General features: G+C 31.1%; 1 protein-coding gene across 4 annotated transcripts in view; it reads right to left on the minus strand.

The window, feature by feature from the left end:
* Window positions 1-507: 507 nt before the first annotated feature.
* Window positions 508-19,439, minus strand: part of LOC126864187 (putative thiamine transporter SLC35F3) — a 56,163-nt gene continuing 37,231 nt past the window's right edge. The window contains exons 10-11 of one of the 4 annotated variants that reach the window (XM_050615236.1): window positions 13,942-14,372; window positions 508-7,056 (exon numbers count right to left, since the gene is read on the minus strand). In XM_050615236.1, coding sequence (XP_050471193.1) covers window positions 13,949-14,372 — 424 coding nt within the window. In that variant the 3' untranslated portion in view covers window positions 508-7,056; window positions 13,942-13,948. The other 3 variants (XM_050615237.1, XM_050615238.1, XM_050615239.1) reach the window with 3 other exon arrangements.

Genomic DNA, 19,439 nt, shown 5'->3' on the forward strand with positions numbered 1-19,439 from the left:
ACTCGACTTGCTTGGCTACGGTGGAAGTATAACTAAAACTAACTCTTTGTTAAAACGTGGAATATCCACCGAGCGTAAAGGCGCTAAGTAACTCACTAATACGATCTCAAAAGAGAATGACTGCAGAGGAAAACTATGATGGGGTGTGTCTAAGGACACGAGATTGTGACATTAATCACATCTCAACCTACATCAGTGATAAGACATCGACCGCCGACCTTCGGACTCCTTTGTACACATCACCACCTTATCATCATAGCCTACACCAAGGCTGTGACACCTTAGTCCACATCAGAGATAGGATATCGACCCCCGACCTTCGGACACTTTTCCACATCATAACCTACACCTAGCCCCTCAACATCCTAAATCCAAAACGTATATAAACCGAGACTTCACCCAGCTCGGGCAGTTCTTGTCCTTGTTCTAGTCGCTGTTCTCGTACAACCCCTTTTCTCCGGTTCAGTGTTATTCTTGTAAGTGCTAAAATTTATAATAAAGTTTGATAAAAGAAAATTAATAGTTGGGTTACGACTCAGCCTTTTTTTTCTCTTACAAACCAAGTATCAATTTTACGTAACAAGATCATCGGATTCGTCGAGGATAGTCTTCGTTCGGAAAGTAAGGGAAATTGACGTTGCTGTTAATTGATCAATTTCCATGTTGGTGGTTAGAAAAGGATGCTAGCCATCCTTGAGGGAAAGTTGCTAGCGGGAAGCGTCGTTCGTTGAAAAAATAGATCTCCCCTATCTTCCCGTAGTTGGGACAAAGACTGTTTGTCTGTTCGAAGGACTTTAGGTAACTAAATCTTAATATTCATAACGGCCCTCAGGCTAGCTGAACATGTACTGAGATGCGTCAGCATCTAGTAACCATCATACTCGAAGAATAGGATCTGCGTGTGGCGAGCCACGGGGCAGAAACCGTTGGAATGTTTACTGTCGCGTGCCGCCACAAATATTTCTTTTAAGGAGAGCTATAGAATTACTCCATACCTTTGTTAGACGAAGCGTTTATCCCGAGACCGCGGCTACGTTCGGCGACTGATTGTCGCCTCGAGCCCAAGCTCATTATTACAAATCTCAAACAAATACAATTGGATAGAATGACGACAATTGTTTAATTATGGCTATGGTAGACTTTAGATTACAATTTTACGGATTTTCCCGAAGTTCCAAAGGGAAGGCTCCGGTGTCTCTTCATCTCCGACATATATATGTGTACCAAATTTTTCACTAATCTCATTACAGAAATACATAATTCTTCTTACTAAAAAAATAACGCTTATTAATAGATAAATATACAAAGATCGATTATAAATTTGCATAGTTTGATTACGAACACTTGCACAAATAATGCATTTTTACCTACAAATAGTGGAATTGCCGAATTTCAAATGATACCTACGTTAGTTATTTTAAATACGAAGAAAATATTTTACAAGATATACACATACTTGTAGGTACATGTATTGATATTATAACACAGAATATATATATATGCATACATATATGCTCTTATCTATTACTTTAAGCATTATTATATAGGTAGTTTTGTAAACATACATATTCATGAATTTACAACACGTAAAGTAGCAGCAGAGGATAAAAGTCTTTCCTGAACGTATTTATGTTTACATTCAAGTTCGAAAAAATTTAAGAGCGTTATTTAAACTTTATCAAAATGTATCATTACGAACAAATATGATATTATAACTATGTTTGCATCTAATTTCAGAGTGGAGGGATGCGATTATATGATAATACCGTAATAAAAACAATTAGTTTAATACACAACTTCATTTGCTATAAAGGTTTGACAATTCTTCGGATTTGTGGATTTTACTTATACAACATAAATGTAATGAAGTTTTTTAGAAAATGGATATTAATATATTTATAATTGCGATATATCATTGTATATACTTAATAAATTGCAGGTGATAAATGTATTGTCACTACAAATATGTATTTGTAGTCATCTGGCATTCATTCTATATTATCAATTTACATACATATGTATATATTTATTATGTATAGGTTGTTTAATGCGTATATATTACGCTGATACTAAACAAAAGCATGCAAACTTTTGCGACCCTCTACTCCTAGTTATTAGTAGTAACGAATTTTTATATGGAAGTAAAATCCAAATATATTTATAGTACAATACAAATTCACTTATGGATAATTTAATTGAGCGAATATTCTAATCTTTTACCGTCTAAAACAAAAGTCGACGATACTATTTGTTGATAAGAACACTTTGGTAAAGAACTTTGGTAATGCTCTTTTTATTTTATTTAATAAATTAAGACTAAACTGTTAAAATATTAAGTCAGACAACAAATCACGTCAAGATAACAAGATACTATATATATACTTTACATGTATAATGGAATAACAACTTCATATAAGACCGCAAGATAATTGTAACATGCGATAATTCAAAGAAAAATTCTTCTTGTCTATTTTATCTGTTGCTGTGATATTTGATTGTCTTTATACATAGTATACATATAAATCACGTATTTCTAGATTTATAAACTTTGTCTATAGTACAGTATACTAATACTGTCAATGGGAAACTTTAGACAGAAAACGAAATTCGACGTTTCTCTGATAGTAAAGCATTTTAACAAATTTCTGTCATAAATAAAAAAATTAAACAGTTTCTAGCAAGGATGAAGCGAGTACTTAACATTAATAGAAACGATTTTTAACCACTTTACGGTATAATCACTAACAATACGTATAAATTGAAGTATACGTATGTATATGTATGTACTTGTATACTTTCATATATACAGATTTATTTTTCTGTATTTCTAACTATTTGTAATTCGTTACTTACATAAATTTAGAAATATAAAATAACAAAACCAACGGTATGAGTTAAATTTAGTTACAAACATATTAAATGTATTAAATTTACTACAAAATATAAATCCCGTATTAATCTTGTTAATTTCACATCATTTAGAATTGATAATACTTTAAGAATGCAGCATTCAAAATGTTTTATTTGAAGAAATCTAACGATAAACTTAAATAATGATTTATATGATGAATTATAAATATTTTCTACCAGCGTTGTTTTATTTTTATTACATTACTTGAACGTCAATTAATAACGATACAATTGATAATAAATAAGTACTGTTTAAGTTTAACTCATTAAATTCATTTTAAAGTACAGTACAACATGAATGCAATGTAATTTGAATTTTCATGCTATGATATTTTTAATGCAAAAGAACAAAAGTAATCTACGATGTTCCATCCGATCCAATTAACAAGATTGTAAGATTTAGAAGTACTACGTTATTTTCTCTTTCAAATCAAACAATTTTCGCATAAGTAACTTCGTTCTTCGATTATACTGCTAAAAAAAGACAAAACATACTGTATTATATGTGTGTACCAAGTAGAGCATTTCAATGGGGTCACGTAAATATCTCTAATTGATTAATTATCAGTACATAAAGAAACTATTTAGAGCAAATTAAATTGCTCAAAAGGAAAAACAAAATGATAGAGAAATAATTTTTCTGAAGATCAATTTTTATCATATTCGAAGGTTATCCCATAATCCTATTTTACATTCATATAAAGAATATAAACAGAAATGTAATAGTGTTCCCATCGTTTAACCTAAAAATATTTTATTCTGAAAGTATGTAAAACTTTTTAAGAAGCTAATATACCTTCTATACACATATTTTTTCACATGCTTATAGGTAATACATTACAGATATTTAGACGATCCCATATACGAGTGTGTACGCTGGTTCATGTAACCTAGCCCAGACTAACAGAAATTGTCCGCCAAGCGACTGTAGCACGATTTCGCTATGCAATGTTTGTATACAAGTACTTATATACTAGTATAAGTATATTTTTCAGCGGATTCTCTGCGGCAATTGTATGTGAATCTGAACTAGACTTTAGTACGGTCTACATCGAACACATAAGCATTTTTATATCTTATAAAAGCTATGAATCCAAACCAATACCAAATACATATATTTACATATACATATTTAAATAACCAATTTTCAAATATGACACTAATTGTAAGAAAATGTTTTTTAACTTCCAACTTTGCTTTCCACTCAACATTTAGAAAATCAGTTAGACACTTGACTAGGTGGTTAATGTCATAATCTTTGTTTATTTAGATACCAGAAAATTAAATAAAATATTACTTTAATCGAATATAATTTTATTATAGTCAAATTAGCTTATCAAAGTTCAATATACGACGTTAATGAAAATAGTTTATCTGTTTAAAATATAATACGATACAATTAAATAGTTTTATAATATTTAAGGTAGTTACCAATAATAATTTAATTAATACATATTAACAGTAGTTATTTATAGTAATTTCTAAATAAGACATTATTACTTGAAATACAAGTTAAAATTTATTCGCTCTCCGATCAACAAACCTATAATCTACTCTTAATTTTAATATTATAATTGTTACAATTATGATTCTGTTATATATTAATAACCTTCGGTATTTTTTCGAATGGATTGTTTTTGTATAATAACGATATTGTTGTATAATAATCCTTTACGGAACTCATAATTTACTTATTTAACAGAAAATCCATTTTGTAAAGTAAAACAAGTTGTTGCCATTTTTTATAGAAAATTATTTCGATAAAATTTCTTTTCGTTTAAAATTGGATATAAAAATTCTATTCAGCCATTCAGTGTTGTCACAACAGTGTTTCTTATTATTATATTTCTCTAACTGAAAATAACTTGCATTATTAAGCAAAATTTCCTACTTTACGATAGATTTAATAAGATATAACATATAATTGCTGTATAATTATTGTGATATCACGTAAAAAATGTACTTACAAACTTTTGAATGTATTACATAAGCATACAATTTGACGTTTACAGAATATATCTATTATGTAATTAACACTTTTACAGATTCATTTTAAATAATTTTATTATTCTATAATAGAATAATAAATATAAAATAGATAGTAGATTATTCGAATGCCATAAAAAGACAGGTTTATTTTTCAATGATTGAGATATTTATCGTAGCCAAAATAAAGTGCTATGTACTTAAAATGTTTTATGTTAAAATGTTACAAAGATTTTTAATAAAATTGTTTATATACTCTTCTTAGTGTCATATAGAGTCACCAAAATGTTAAAGGCTAACGAAATCAATAATTGAAGCATCACAAGCGAAATTATTACTTAATCTTTATACATTATCGATATTTTCATAAAGTTGACTTCTTTTCTTTCTTCCGTTTTTTCTGCAATGATTTCGAAAATTCAGGAAGGAAATGGCAACTCCTGCTAAAACCACGTAGGTCAGTTTTTCGCTAAGTCTCAAGAATTCTACAAGGGGAAGATCTTTCAACTACCAGAAACATGGAATAACGTCATCGATCAAAGTGGCACATACATGATTGATAATTCTTATTTCTATATTTAGAAATTGTTCTATCTGGAACACATAAAAGAGCCACGCGAAGTCTTTGTCAGAAAAGCTTATAGAACGATTATACAGGGGGCTACTTTTGAGCTGGAATCTAGGGAGGTCATAGACAAATCGCTCTTTAGAATTTTAATTTATTTCGCACTCAATAGCCACGGATATGTTATAAATTCGGTATTTCCAAAGGGTAATTTGGAAGCATATTGTAAGGATACAAGTTTCTAAGCAAACCCGGAAAACACAATTTCCGCAAAACCCGGATACTTCTCATTACTTCGGATAGCACCTCAGCCTTGCCAGAGAAAGATGCGCTACGGCAATGTGAAAGATTGAGCCGAGATCGAGACATTCCTAACGTTCGAGCAGTTCAGATACGTTTCAACTTTCGACACAGCATCCTTCAACCCTCGTACGAAACAGGCATTCTTGAACATTTACATATTCAAAGTAATCATCGATCAAACACACATAGGTATACACTCAGTCAAAAAAAACGTACATATACGCATATACACGTGCTATATTCATTCTCACATGTTTCTGTTAAAGTTCAAACTTTGCTTGTTATTATTTGATTAACAAGAGTTTCGCTTCAGTTCATTCCCACGGATTCGTACATCGTAGCTGATAACATACAGTTATTCGGTGTACAACGATCGTGTCCACGTCAAGGGATTGACGGAAACAGACACATAGATATAACAGACATATAGATATAAATGAGAAAAATGATAAAACGTTGCATGTAAAATATAATATTTTTCAATATTAGTGTTTGAGACGCACTGAAACTGATTACTAAAATCAACTGATTTATCATGAATACATTTGAATTTTATAAAAAAATATGAAGTAATTGTATAACTGAAAATAAATTCGAAGTCGATAAAAATATTATTGAACTCAAATACGATGTTTCTTTATAACAAATTTTCTAAAGGTATTCCATACTTATCAAATAGAAAATATATGATTTGCTATAATGCTTCGATAAGAACTTTTGTCGATTTGGATCCATTCACTTTTACACATAATTATAATCTTTGCTTAATAATACGGATTAATTGATCAAAAACAAACAATCTAAATAATATGTTGAAGAATGTCGTACAGCTTGAGAAGAAAAAAGGTAATATTTACCGCTTATCTGAACATTATTTGGTTTAAGATTTTCAATAAAAATATATGCATACTTATTTTAGAATTATTGAAAGAGAAAATTTATAATAGCTTCTTTTAACTTCTTTTATTAGTATTCTGAAAGACAAATGCAATAAAAAAAAATTGGAACGAATTTTTATTGCAACGAAGAATCCCTTCCGATATTGCTTACCGTATTTGTTATTACCGGCATTCATTCTTTGGGACCTTTTCGATTAAAATGTTAACGTTGTGAAAGTCCATACATTATTTCTTTGGCAAATCAATTCTACCTGTAATTGAAGCGATAGTACACCTAGTCACCGAACTCTTCCCGACGGTGAACGAAGGTGTGATTTTATGTAACCCGTGCGATAATCGATCACGTCGCGTTGCGTGCCTCCTGATACGCCGTGTCCGTGTCTTCTACTCCATCTGCAATTAAATCTTAGATTATTCGAGATGTCTGCAGGTTTTTCAGACTAGCATTTTTGTCTGCATGCAAGTATATATTTCTTTTTTTCTTTTCAACATTAAGTAGCTAAATTGTAGAAATTTTCTAGCAGAAAAATATTTCACATGAAATATGATTCTAATCATTACAAGAATTCCTGTAAGTTAACATAAATTGTAGAAAATTTCTACAGAGATAGCTTTAAATGATTTCTGTTTTAAAATTTGCGGACTGTTTTTTCCATGAAAAAGAGAGAAGAAAATATACGATGAATTGAATATGTAAACGGTATCTCAAAATTTCAAACATTTCCGTAAAAGTCTACTTATTTCTTCATGTACAGAAGTATCTTATGATAATAATAACTGCATGTATTCATATAAGTTTCTTGTTAAATGTAAATCTCTCTCACGAAAGGTCTAACTTACTTGTGTGTCAATTTTTCATACGTTTGAGAACTTTACTAAATATAACGGGTAATATCACATTATACAGTTAGATGACATTTTATAGTGAGTAATCTAACAGAGAAATATTCTATGAAAAAGTAAAAGCATCCAATAATTGAAAGTAAAAAAGATATAAACATACATGATATTACATGTATGATGTTGCAACGATATGGTAGCGACTTGAGTAAGTCCAGTGAAACAAATTTCAAAAAATAACTGTGTATCTTATCCTTACTTGGGAAAGTGGACCGAAAACAATTATATCGAAATCTACAATACAATAAATCGTACTATTTGATAAAAATGAAATTTTACTTCTATTTTCTATTTGTTCCTGCATATAACATCATTTTCTAGATTCTGAGTAGTGATATCGATACACGATGAATCGAAGATAATTCAGAACGTGATATTGAGAAAAAAATAGTGTACAAAATTCTTCCAGTTCCATAATTAATGAAGTATTCTATCGATTTAAACAAATTTTCTCTTCGAATCTGTTGATAAGTATATGATTTCTGTTCTCGTTTTACTTAAAGCTATTTTAAGGAATCCATTTTAACCTTTAAAAATAATTCTTTTTGTATCTTTAGCCATATTACGTCTTTATGTCAGTCCTAAAAATCAGAAATAAACATTATTTCACTTTTTGATATAAGTGTTGTTTCTCTTACACGTAATAACGTTTTGCGAGTATAGTTCGGTTCCACGCGAACAACACATGTTTGAAAACGAACACGACAATGAAAATCAATTAATTGTACTGTTTATCAATATCATCGTACTTTCATTAAACATTATTTCTCGATAAAAATTGTAAAAATTTTAAAAGCTCTATAAGTAAGATATGATTTAGAAAATCCCTACAGTAAACACAATTGTGCTTAGGAAAGATCTTTATTTCCAAGGATAGAATGAAAATAAAAATCATATTTGGCTAATTAATAAAGGATACATTTGAATTATGAAAACATGACGAAATCGCAAAGAATTAACGTTTTTAGATGGTATTCATGTCGAATGTATTGTATTTGATTTTGCAAGATATCTCTATCTGGCATTTTCTATTAAGGATTACCCTATGAGTTAACTGGTAAAGTTTTAATATTCTTTCCTGGTATAACTTGTATATAATGGATTAAATATAATATATGCAATCTAAACTTCTGTGAAATCATATTTTTTTAGCTTTCATTTAAAATTCAAAGTGATCAACGTAACGAAATTTTAGAAGAAATATATACGTACAGTTGTATCTCGATACATTTTATGGAAAAGTCCGCAAATCTTAATAATACGTTACATTATACTAAATCAAAGACAGAAAATTTTTACGCGTAACGTCAAGCAGCATGACATTAGTCACGATGCTTCATTCCATAAAATGATTTACATACATATAAATGAATAATACATTAAGGAATAGGATCAAAAAGAGGCTATATAACAAAGTTATCTATTAACTACGGGAAAAAGTTTCCACTCATTCCTAAATGCCAGGCATATTGCGTATACTAAGTAGGAATTTTCATAAAAACAGAAACTATCATTTCCAGAAACTAGCATTTCAAAATTAACGATATGTACTACCTATATGTATAAGGCATGTATAATAGATACATATAAGGGTACGTACATCATTATTCGATAAAATTCTAGAAAGTCATTTTGATTATTAATTGTTTGAATTTATATTACACAAAATAATTTTTATCTAACTCGACAACATTAAAGTACTTACAGCTTTTCATTGCATGATAAACTCGTTTTAATATAAATTATACCTATAAACGAAATAAGTTTCGATACATAAATTACGATATTGTTTATTTTTTCAATAAAATTCCTAGTTTTCGGACAAACACGAAAGAAGTATCAAAGCCAACTGAAAGACGAATGCACGAAAGCCAAAATATCATAACTTATAAAACACGTTACATTTTGAGTAATATGTCAAACTACATACTAACAAATAAATATTAATTTGATAAATGAAACCACCGACAAAACTGTGTACGATATTCAAGGTTTCTCCCATGCAGATCTTGATACCGTGACAGGTGAAACGTGGATGGCTTTCTGAGAACAAAAAATGTATAGAGTTTGTCTAACAATAAGTTTGAACGTTGGAATTTGCGCAGGATTTATCGCAAAGTTAAAAGCATTTTTAACTTATTTCATGAAATTTAATTTAGTGTTCAGAGCACAGAATTAACGTATATAATGCATTAATGTATCTACACACATATGTATATTGACATACGTAAATTAACAATGAATGAATAAACATTTTCTTAATTTGAATAACAAGGTAAAAGTAATAAAAAAATTCAGCTACTATTTGATATACCAACATAGAGTGACTTCAATGATTTTCTTAGTATGTTATCAGGGGCACGATTCCTCAACAACAACTTTTTCCTGGTGTACACATGATACGTATAATTTCAATACATATAATCATAACTATGTAGTTCTCGAGATATTCGCAAAAAATTGCCGATACTATTACGTTGAATTCTGCCTATAATTGTGCATCCGTAACAATATACGCATTACTATAAGTTGCCGGCTACCTTACGACGGTTTATTTACAATTTACGGACATGTGATTATACAGGGTGGTTGGTAACTGGTGGTACAAGCGAAAGAGGGTGATTCTACGCGAAAAAAGAAGTCGAAAATATACAACAAAAATTTTTCGTTCGAGGCTTTGTTTTCGAGAAAATCGACTTTGAATTTTCGCTCGGTACGCGTGCACTTTATCACGTCTCGTTATAACGAATCTCACTGTAGATCATTGTCTCGATGAAAAAATTAAAAAAAAAATAAAAAAAATTTTTATTCTATATTTTCGTCTTCTTTTTTCGCGTAGAATCACCCCCTTTCCGCTTGTACCACCAGTTACCAACCACCCCGTATATGCACGTACTGCGATGTGTTTATATGTATGTGTGTCTAACGTTTGAATTTTTAAACACAAAGATGAGAAAAAAGTACAGCTTATTTATAGGTGATACAATGCCTGATTACGAGGCGTGCGACTTAATGGAGTGAGCGCCGAACTCAACATTGCTTGAGCAGCGATTGTCATTTTTTCGATTACTACATTGGGCTGGCGTCGATAGTTCGGCAATCGTCGCTAAACACCCTGTATATAATATTGTATAATATAGTTATATAAATATAACAGATAAGAGTTGGTTGCCAGTACTAAGACATATGCTGCCATGGACGCACAATTATAGGCAGGATTCATTCAGGTAGCGCTATCGATAGTTTTTTGCAAATATCTGAGAAACTAGGACCGTTCGCCACTTATATGTAAGGAAAAACTTGTTCAGAATCATGCCCCGACAATACAGTCGTTACCCACCCAATAATAAAAAAATACAGAAATATTGAAAAATGATTGAAATCATTTTATATTGGTATATCAATTAAGCCCCGAAAACTGATTGAATAGCTAAAAATTAATTATATTCAAATATGTATACCATGTACTGCAATATCATTATATTATTATAATACAACGAGCAGATTGCAAGTAATTTGAAGTTGTCAAGTTAAATGATTTATACGTTATACTTCGTATTAAAAGAATACGATATATTTAACATACAAGATGAAACATATTAACATGATTACACAAAATGTCCCTGATTTTTATTAATATAAACAAATTTTTAAACAGGAAAAGATAGGATTTGCTGGGGACGAATATTATGGTTGTCAAATTATTCTTGTCGAGATTAAATTTTTTTTTTAGATGCAAAATCTCTTATTATTCTTTTATGTAGAATTATTTACTTTTCTATTATTTAAGATATTCAATTCACCTTGTTATAGCAATATGACCCTGAAACGATTTTGGCATCAAAGTTTAAACCAGATTAATCATCTTTTATTCTTGATTGTATTCGCAATCACCACCATGGATCGATGGAGATTTGGAGGTTTGCTTGTATCGTATTCTACTCGTCATTTTTTTTTCTTTTTTTTTATTTATTTGTTGAAATTACAATCAATTCTCGCGTTGAGAATTCTACTCGTCATGAGAACCAAACTAGTCTAAGAAACCATAAATCGTAACTCAACCCGCCTTTTCGAAAGATGATGGTAAGGTACCATTGACATTATTTACAATTTGTCTATATTTAGCAGCTAGATAGAAAGTGAATAGCGTAATATTAATGAGGAAACAGGAAATTATTCTTTAGTACGTGAAATAGTCCACCCTAAATACAATCACATAATATCGGTACACCGCGACCTCAAGATACCCACAGTCAAAGAGGTAATAGCAAAATATAGCGACAGATATAGCAAAAGAGTCAAACACCGAAACCCCCTAATCACTGGACTACTTGATACGACGGACCAGATCCGCAGGCTGAAGAGACATTATCCACTAGACCTAAACGACAGATTCAACTAGTTATTTAAATTAAGTAACATCTACTTATTTACAATACTTACGTACAAATTATACTTATCTATAATAAGTATTAACTTATTATAAATAATTAGCCATGTTACTGCGCCACGCCAAAAAAATTACTGAAAATTCTCAACGCGAGAATTGATTGTAATTTTAATAAATATTAAAAAAAAAAAATAATATCGGTGTTTCTAATATGTCCTCTACGTGTTCTTCGTGAATCGTGTCTTCCTCAACGCTATTCGATTCTTGTTTGAAAGGTCTTTTCATACAGTGACTATTTTTGTAATATGTATTTGAAATTATGGAGTTAGGTACTTCATTCTATTTAAAATGGACTATCTCACATGCTAAGAGATAATTACCAATTTTCTTATTAATATATCACGTTATTTACTTTTTACCTGACTGCGAATTGTAAACGTATTGTAAATGTCAATGTATGAATCAACGAAAACTTAACATTATTTTTTAAGTAAACTGTTACGACTCGTGGTTTCTTTGACTAGTTTGATTCCCGTGACGTGTAAAATACTACGACACAAGCAAAGCAAAAATTTGATCTTCAATTTCAATCTCGCAGCAATACTTTTTAACAAATCTCAGCCGATCCGAAGGTGTATGTAGAATTGCGTTATGGTGGTCGTAACACTTGTTTACTGATTACCCTATAGACACGTAAGTTTGATTAATTAAACCTTTTCATGGAGTAAAGTATGTAATGCAAAAATGCTCTTTTCACGTACATTTTCATCTAATTTGTTTTTTCAGTGAAAACAATGTTTATTAAAATATAATACTTCGTTGATCTTTTCCTTCTTCCAAGTCTTCTAAATTTGGATGCATTTAGTAATTATCAGTTTTTAAACGAGGCTGCACTTTTAGATGGAAGCGTATCATACTTTATGTCTTCAAAATATAAGTGCATTTCCTTGTTATTGTTCTATTTTGCTTGTTCTACGATCAAAACTTGAGCTTTTTACATAAATGTGCAAAATTTATAGAATTTTGACTTGCTACATCGAAAGTTAATATTCTCTTCTGTCTTCTCTGCCTAAGCGACCTATGTGTTAAGATAATATAACCTAATTGGAGGTTATATTGTTCAGATTATTGAATTTACATTTATAAATTTATAAGACTGAAAATATATGATTCTATGTAAGTGATCGATGATTTGAATACAAAAATAATTTGCCAAGCATAATATCAAACCTCATAACTTCTTCAATCACTTTTTCATAACATTAACACGATAATTTTAGTAAGAAAAAGCTGATCTCGCCAACCATAATGTGATATCGTCAACATCGTCTGCTATCTCATTTTAAAAATTTGTCTTTATAAAAATTCATAGTCAACAACATTTTACGTTAGAAATGGTCGAGAAAAATTTTTGCAGAACATATATTTACAATTTCCTATAACCTGAAAATAAGAGTAGTAAGCATAAATTAATATGTGTTATTTCCATTGTTCTCGGAATAATGATTCTTTTATGAAATAATAAAAAATATGTGTATGGGTAACTTTTTGTTAAATTAGTATCAATTGGGTATTGGGCAGACCGTTCAGAATGAAAAATTGATACGCTTCTTACTTCAGGCATTCTATAATTTATAATTATTTATCTGTAATATGACGTGTAAAGTTTGATGTCTATTAATTACACTAATTATGGAAAGTTATATAATTACTGCTTGTTCTTATTTAACACAATTTTTAAGAAATAATATTAATAATTATGTGCTGTGACTTTCTTGTAGAATATTGCGAATTATTTTTAATTGCAATATGTAATTTCAGTTTATTTTTTATAACGATGGTACGTAAAAAACAAAAAAAAAAATGGAAAAAGAAAGATCAATCAGTGAAATTGACTTTGAAAACAAGTTTAGCAACTTTTTTGAGTAGATATATCGTATGCACGTAAGCGGAGAACCTCGAGTCGCGGCTTTGATATTCAGCCATACCTTGAAATTAGTTCTGAAGGCCAGGAGGATGGGAACGTTGATGACTATTCGTCGTGATCGAGGTTGTGATCGAGGTTGAGGTCGAGGTCGAAGTCGAGATAGTCGTTGTGATGGAAGTTGAAATCGGAGTCAAGGTTGAGGTCGTGATGGAAATAGGGACTCGGCGACGTTGGGATTCGGAAGCCGTGTTGTTCTGCTGGGATGAGTTAATATGCCGATGTGTCAGATTCGCGGTCGTTGTCATCGGTGGTTCGCTGCTTGACTGGTTGCTGTTAACTTGACTGCTGTTACTGTTGTTCATTGGTAGTAACATTTGACCATCGCCATGAGTCGACGGCACACCGTAACTTCGCAGCCGATACTGCCGTTGTTGTATTGAGGGACAGCGGCCTCTAGCAAAAGTACTCCTGCGTTGCTGCCCACCCGTGGTACTGCGTATATTAATCCCAGGCTATCATCAGTATTTTCATTATTTCCTGCAAGGACCTGTACACGACTTCTTTCGACAGCATTTGGCCTTTGCCTTGGTATTTCTCTGACGTAGCGGCATTTTCTTATTTTCTATTCAACTCGTACGTATCATTAGATCAAACTATACGCGTTCGTTAAGCTACCTGACTCTTTGCTCTTTTCCATGATTTACCACTGTACGGGTTGAAATTAATTGTCGTCGCAGAAATTCGAACTTTTCTCTAATACTTATTTTATTTTAATATTTATTCTTTTCTATATTTCTCGCATACTTTTGAATCACAATCACGTGCTAATTATACGTAAAATACTGTATGCTTTGTTTATTTCTAATGTTACTCGATGTATTTCCGCTAATTACATCACAATTACGTAATTATAAATATGCACAAACATTTGTACGAATTGTTGACACATTCATTAATGGCAAAAAGATACTGTACGTATAATATAGGACAAATGATCGCAACATTGATAGATTTTCAGTGCAATTTATATCCTTAGAATTTCTGCGTCGATTAAAGTATTCATTGTCATGATAAAATATTGATTGGCGTACAATGAACATTAAAATTTGTATAGTGTCGGAAAATATTGCAGAATGGTATCAATTTACAGCGCACTTACGATGCACAATTTTGTTTTGGTTATACGCGAAACAAAAATTGAACTTGCAATTGATCTATTTACATCACCTTTTATTATCAAAGGACACGTTTAATAAAATATATGATACATTAGGATTAGTGTGAACATTAAGATTTACTATATATACAGAAGCAAGTGTGCACGGCATGCTTTTTAGTTAAAAGAAGCAAATGCCTTAAAAAATAATTGGTTTTACACACATACACACACACGCACAAACATAAAGATTAAAACTGTCACGGCATGCAACAAGGCATGCATTTTTTCATATTTTTTACTTGTCACTTAGAAAAGAAAATTCATCTGAAAACGCTAAAGATTGTGCTGTAAATTTAAAATATCCAGAAATCCAAAGGGTTAAATGATTGTAACTTTTCCATTAGTTAGACATAAGGCCGAAACTTCCGAAAATGTCCATGCTCCGATACGATGGAAATTTTGAAAGTAGATTCTTCGTAAGTAAAAAAAAATGTTTAAAAGGAGGATTTTTAGCGTCTCGTAAATTGAAACACTTTTCCATTTTTCCTAAACATAAACATGAAACTTCCTCATATTTCGACATAAATCATTTTTTTCTTATGGTCTGCACACCATTTTTCATTTAGAATTAATTGTATGTTTCTTTAGCCACTCGACTGTTACTCAATGATTACTCAATTTCTTGGCGAGAGAAAATAAATTAATTCGATGCAACATTTTAGAGATATTTGCGAAATACATTTGTACTTATTGTCACTATTCGTTACCGACGAATTAACCCTGAATTACAAACTAAAGTAACCATAAGCAATGTAACCAACGTGCAATGTAAACATCATCCATCGTGCATACATAGATATATAGGCCGATATATATTATAGAAGAAAAATAAAAAAATGTTAAAAAGGTGTCTTACCTTCGAGTTGCCAAACATTCTTCTCCTAAACATTGTTTTTATCTAAATGGAACCTACATATTTCAAAAGTTTTGGTCCAAATCGGAGCACGAATGTTTTCGGAAGAGATAAATATTTATACACTATAATTGAATGAAACATCTATTTTAGCAATAAATCTGGTATTATTAATTTATTATTTTACTTATTGTCGATAGTGTGCAGCAATTATGATTTATATTACTAAATTGTAAACTTGTGACATTGAGATAAAATAAACAGATGAATTTTCGACGTAAGTAACATAAAACGAAGGCGATGTATTTTCTTACCTCGAACTGTGACTCATGAGGACTATATTTCTGTAACAGCATATAATGGATCCTGATTGTTTGGAAGCGAGTGATGAAGTGTTGACGTCGATTCACACACAACACAACAAGCAGCTCAAGCAATTTTGTTGTATTTCTTATGTGATTAAATGTTTTGATTCATATTGAAAATAGCATTAATAATAAACTGTGACTGTATAAATGTACAGATTAAAAGTTGAAATAAAATAAGAAAAGAAATGTCGAAATATATATTGTTACAATTGAATATCAATGAAAATTAAAGGATTACGTTAAAATCCCCGACATAGGTTTCTTCAAAGGTTTCACCGACATGATTCATCAACACCAATCTTGATCGACAATAGCTCTGACCAACAATAATTTGATTGATAATAATATTTAACCGACAACGTTAAGTAATATAAGACCTTACATTAATTTGTAAATGTCTTTGCATTAGGTCTGACCAACAATAGCTCTGACCAACAATAATTTGATTGATAATAATATTTAACCGACAACGTTAAGTAATATAAGACCTTACATTAATTTGTAAATGTCTTTGCATTAGGTTATAAGGATCCTAATGTTTTGGCAATGGCATCTGGGATTTTGGCTTCTCCGCCTTTCTCAGCCAGACTTGGAACCGGCAAGCTCCTAGTTGGTACAACTCTCCTATGGGAACGCAGGCTGGCCGTCTGCCAAGATGCCTTACCCTCATTCAGACATATCCAGTCTTCTGAGCTAATTGGCTTCTCTATCATTTCCTTCTGTCACCTCGCACATCCCCATGTATGGGTATGAGCAGTAAAGAGCAAAAATTGCCTTCAGCAATCCGTATCCCTATTCCCTTAAACCACCTCATGTAATCCACCACTTTCTTCCAATATTCGCTGAACTCATGAACCCTTGTAATCGGTGAAAAATAGCTAATCGTTATAATCACTCCTTTTATGTTCCCTACTATTACAGCCTCCTCTTTCTTTCCATTTTATCCACCTTTATGCTCCCATCCATAACCATAGTTACTGCTTTGCTGTTTACACTAATCACCCATCTCCCTTCTGTTTTGCTGGTGCTTCAACAACCACCGCCAATCCTGCCTCTCCCTCCATTTGCGTTTGTAAAAGCAGATCTTGCGGTGCTCTTGGATTATTACTTGGATTATTTCTTCCTCTCACCCTCCATTTTCACCCTAGTCAACATCGCTATGCCCGCTGTCGCCCTCCATCTCTATTAAGTTCACCACAACCTAACCGAACCCAAACCTAACTAATTAAAAATCTGTATCTTTATTTTTTAAATATGTACAAATAAAAGAATATCTATATTTTATATTTCTATATAAATATTATAGCATTACGTTTCAATTTATTTTATTAAAGATTTGTTCTCATCCTTCTTGCTTTTTTCGAATGTTTCTATTTACTTACCTTTAACTTATTTATCGTCATGCGTTATTGATAAAGTATAATTGATAGAAAGCATACATCGATTAAGACTGGTGTTGGTGAATTTGTATCAGTGGAAACCATATTGATGAAATCTGCGTCGGCAATTTTAACGTAATACAAAATTAAAGTTTCTTTCGTAATAATTAAATTCTTTAAAAATATATAAAGATTCTGAAATTTATACACATATTTTAAATACACCCAACAACAAATTTTTCATATTCTTAAGTTGTCAACAATTTTTTAGTGCAATTCAAAAGCTTGAACGTAGAATCAATATTTCTCGTGAATTTTCTTAGTAAGAAATATGTTTATATGTAGAACAAGTAAACAAAAAGTAATCGTGAAAAATATACTTGGAGTTACATTATTTTTTCATATTTTTATATTATTTTCTCATCATCGCTATTTCTGATAATTGAGAAATTAAAGTATAAATGAGGCAGAAAGCAAAAGATATGATATTAAAGATATTTTGACATGTAATAAACTGAGAGAACGAAAAAGAAATGAGAAAATGCGAAATCAAATATGAATAGTTGGAAAGAAACGGTTTCTAATTAATTACCACTTTCTCCTTTTTAATACTACGAACAGATATACTCGTATATGTACAGAGTGATTTATAAATGCATGTCAATATTTCAAGAAGGTAATGTAGAAACACAGGAAAATAAGTAAAAAACGTCCCTATGGACATATGTCTTACGTCCTGAGTTTTCGAGTTACGAATAATTAAAGAAAGTGTTAACAACGTCTTCGCAAACCGATGGATAGAGTAAGATAGATCCATTATATAACTACCATGATCTAAATCCACTTAGGTTTTTGTTTTTGGGGTCATTTAAAATCTATGGTATATTCAACGCAAGTGAACAATGTACAAGATCGGCAAGAAAAAATACAAAATGGATTTGAAACTACTCGAAGAATATCTGGTATTCTTTCGAATGACTACGAAACTCATTATTAACCGTTTGAGTTCCAGGAGTCTTTGAAAAAACAGGATCGAAAAATCCCGAACAGCGCGATAGCGTTTGTCTTAATCGATTGCGAAGAGAAACTAGCGGCGCAATAGCGCTCGTCATATTTGTTATTTTTATGAAATACATCTATATTATTATATATGCGTGCTATTAGTTTATAAATATTTCATGTTTTGTTCAATAGAAATTATTGAGAAGATAACAATGAAATACAAAATACCGTCAGTCGTTCAAATGTACCGGGACTTTTCGACACAAAAGCTACACAGCGCGATCGTGCTGTTTGGGACTCAAACATTAAAAGACATGCAACAGCATGTGTTGAGGTAAGAGGTGGATACTTCGAACAATTTCTTTAAACATCCATACTTCAAAATCTAAAGTATTTAGGGCATATGTTCATAAGACATTTTGTATTTATCTTCATGTGTAGATTTACTCCATGGAGTATTGACAAACATTTATTAATCAGCCTCTATACAGGGTGGTTGGTAACTGGTGGTACAAACGGAAAGGGAGTAATTCCACGCGAAAAAAGAAGTCGAAAATATAGAATAAAAAATTTTTTTTTTAATTTTTCCAACGAGACAACGATTTACAGTGAGATCCGTTATAACGAGACGTGATAAAATGCACGCGTACCGAGCAAAAATTCAAAGTCGATTTTCTCGAAAACAAAGCCTCGAACGAAAAATTTGTATTCTATATTTCCGACTTCTTTTTTCGCGTA

The sequence above is a fragment of the Bombus huntii genome, chromosome 3, assembly GCF_024542735.1.
Source record: "Bombus huntii isolate Logan2020A chromosome 3, iyBomHunt1.1, whole genome shotgun sequence".
Lineage (NCBI taxonomy): Eukaryota > Metazoa > Arthropoda > Insecta > Hymenoptera > Apidae > Bombus > Bombus huntii.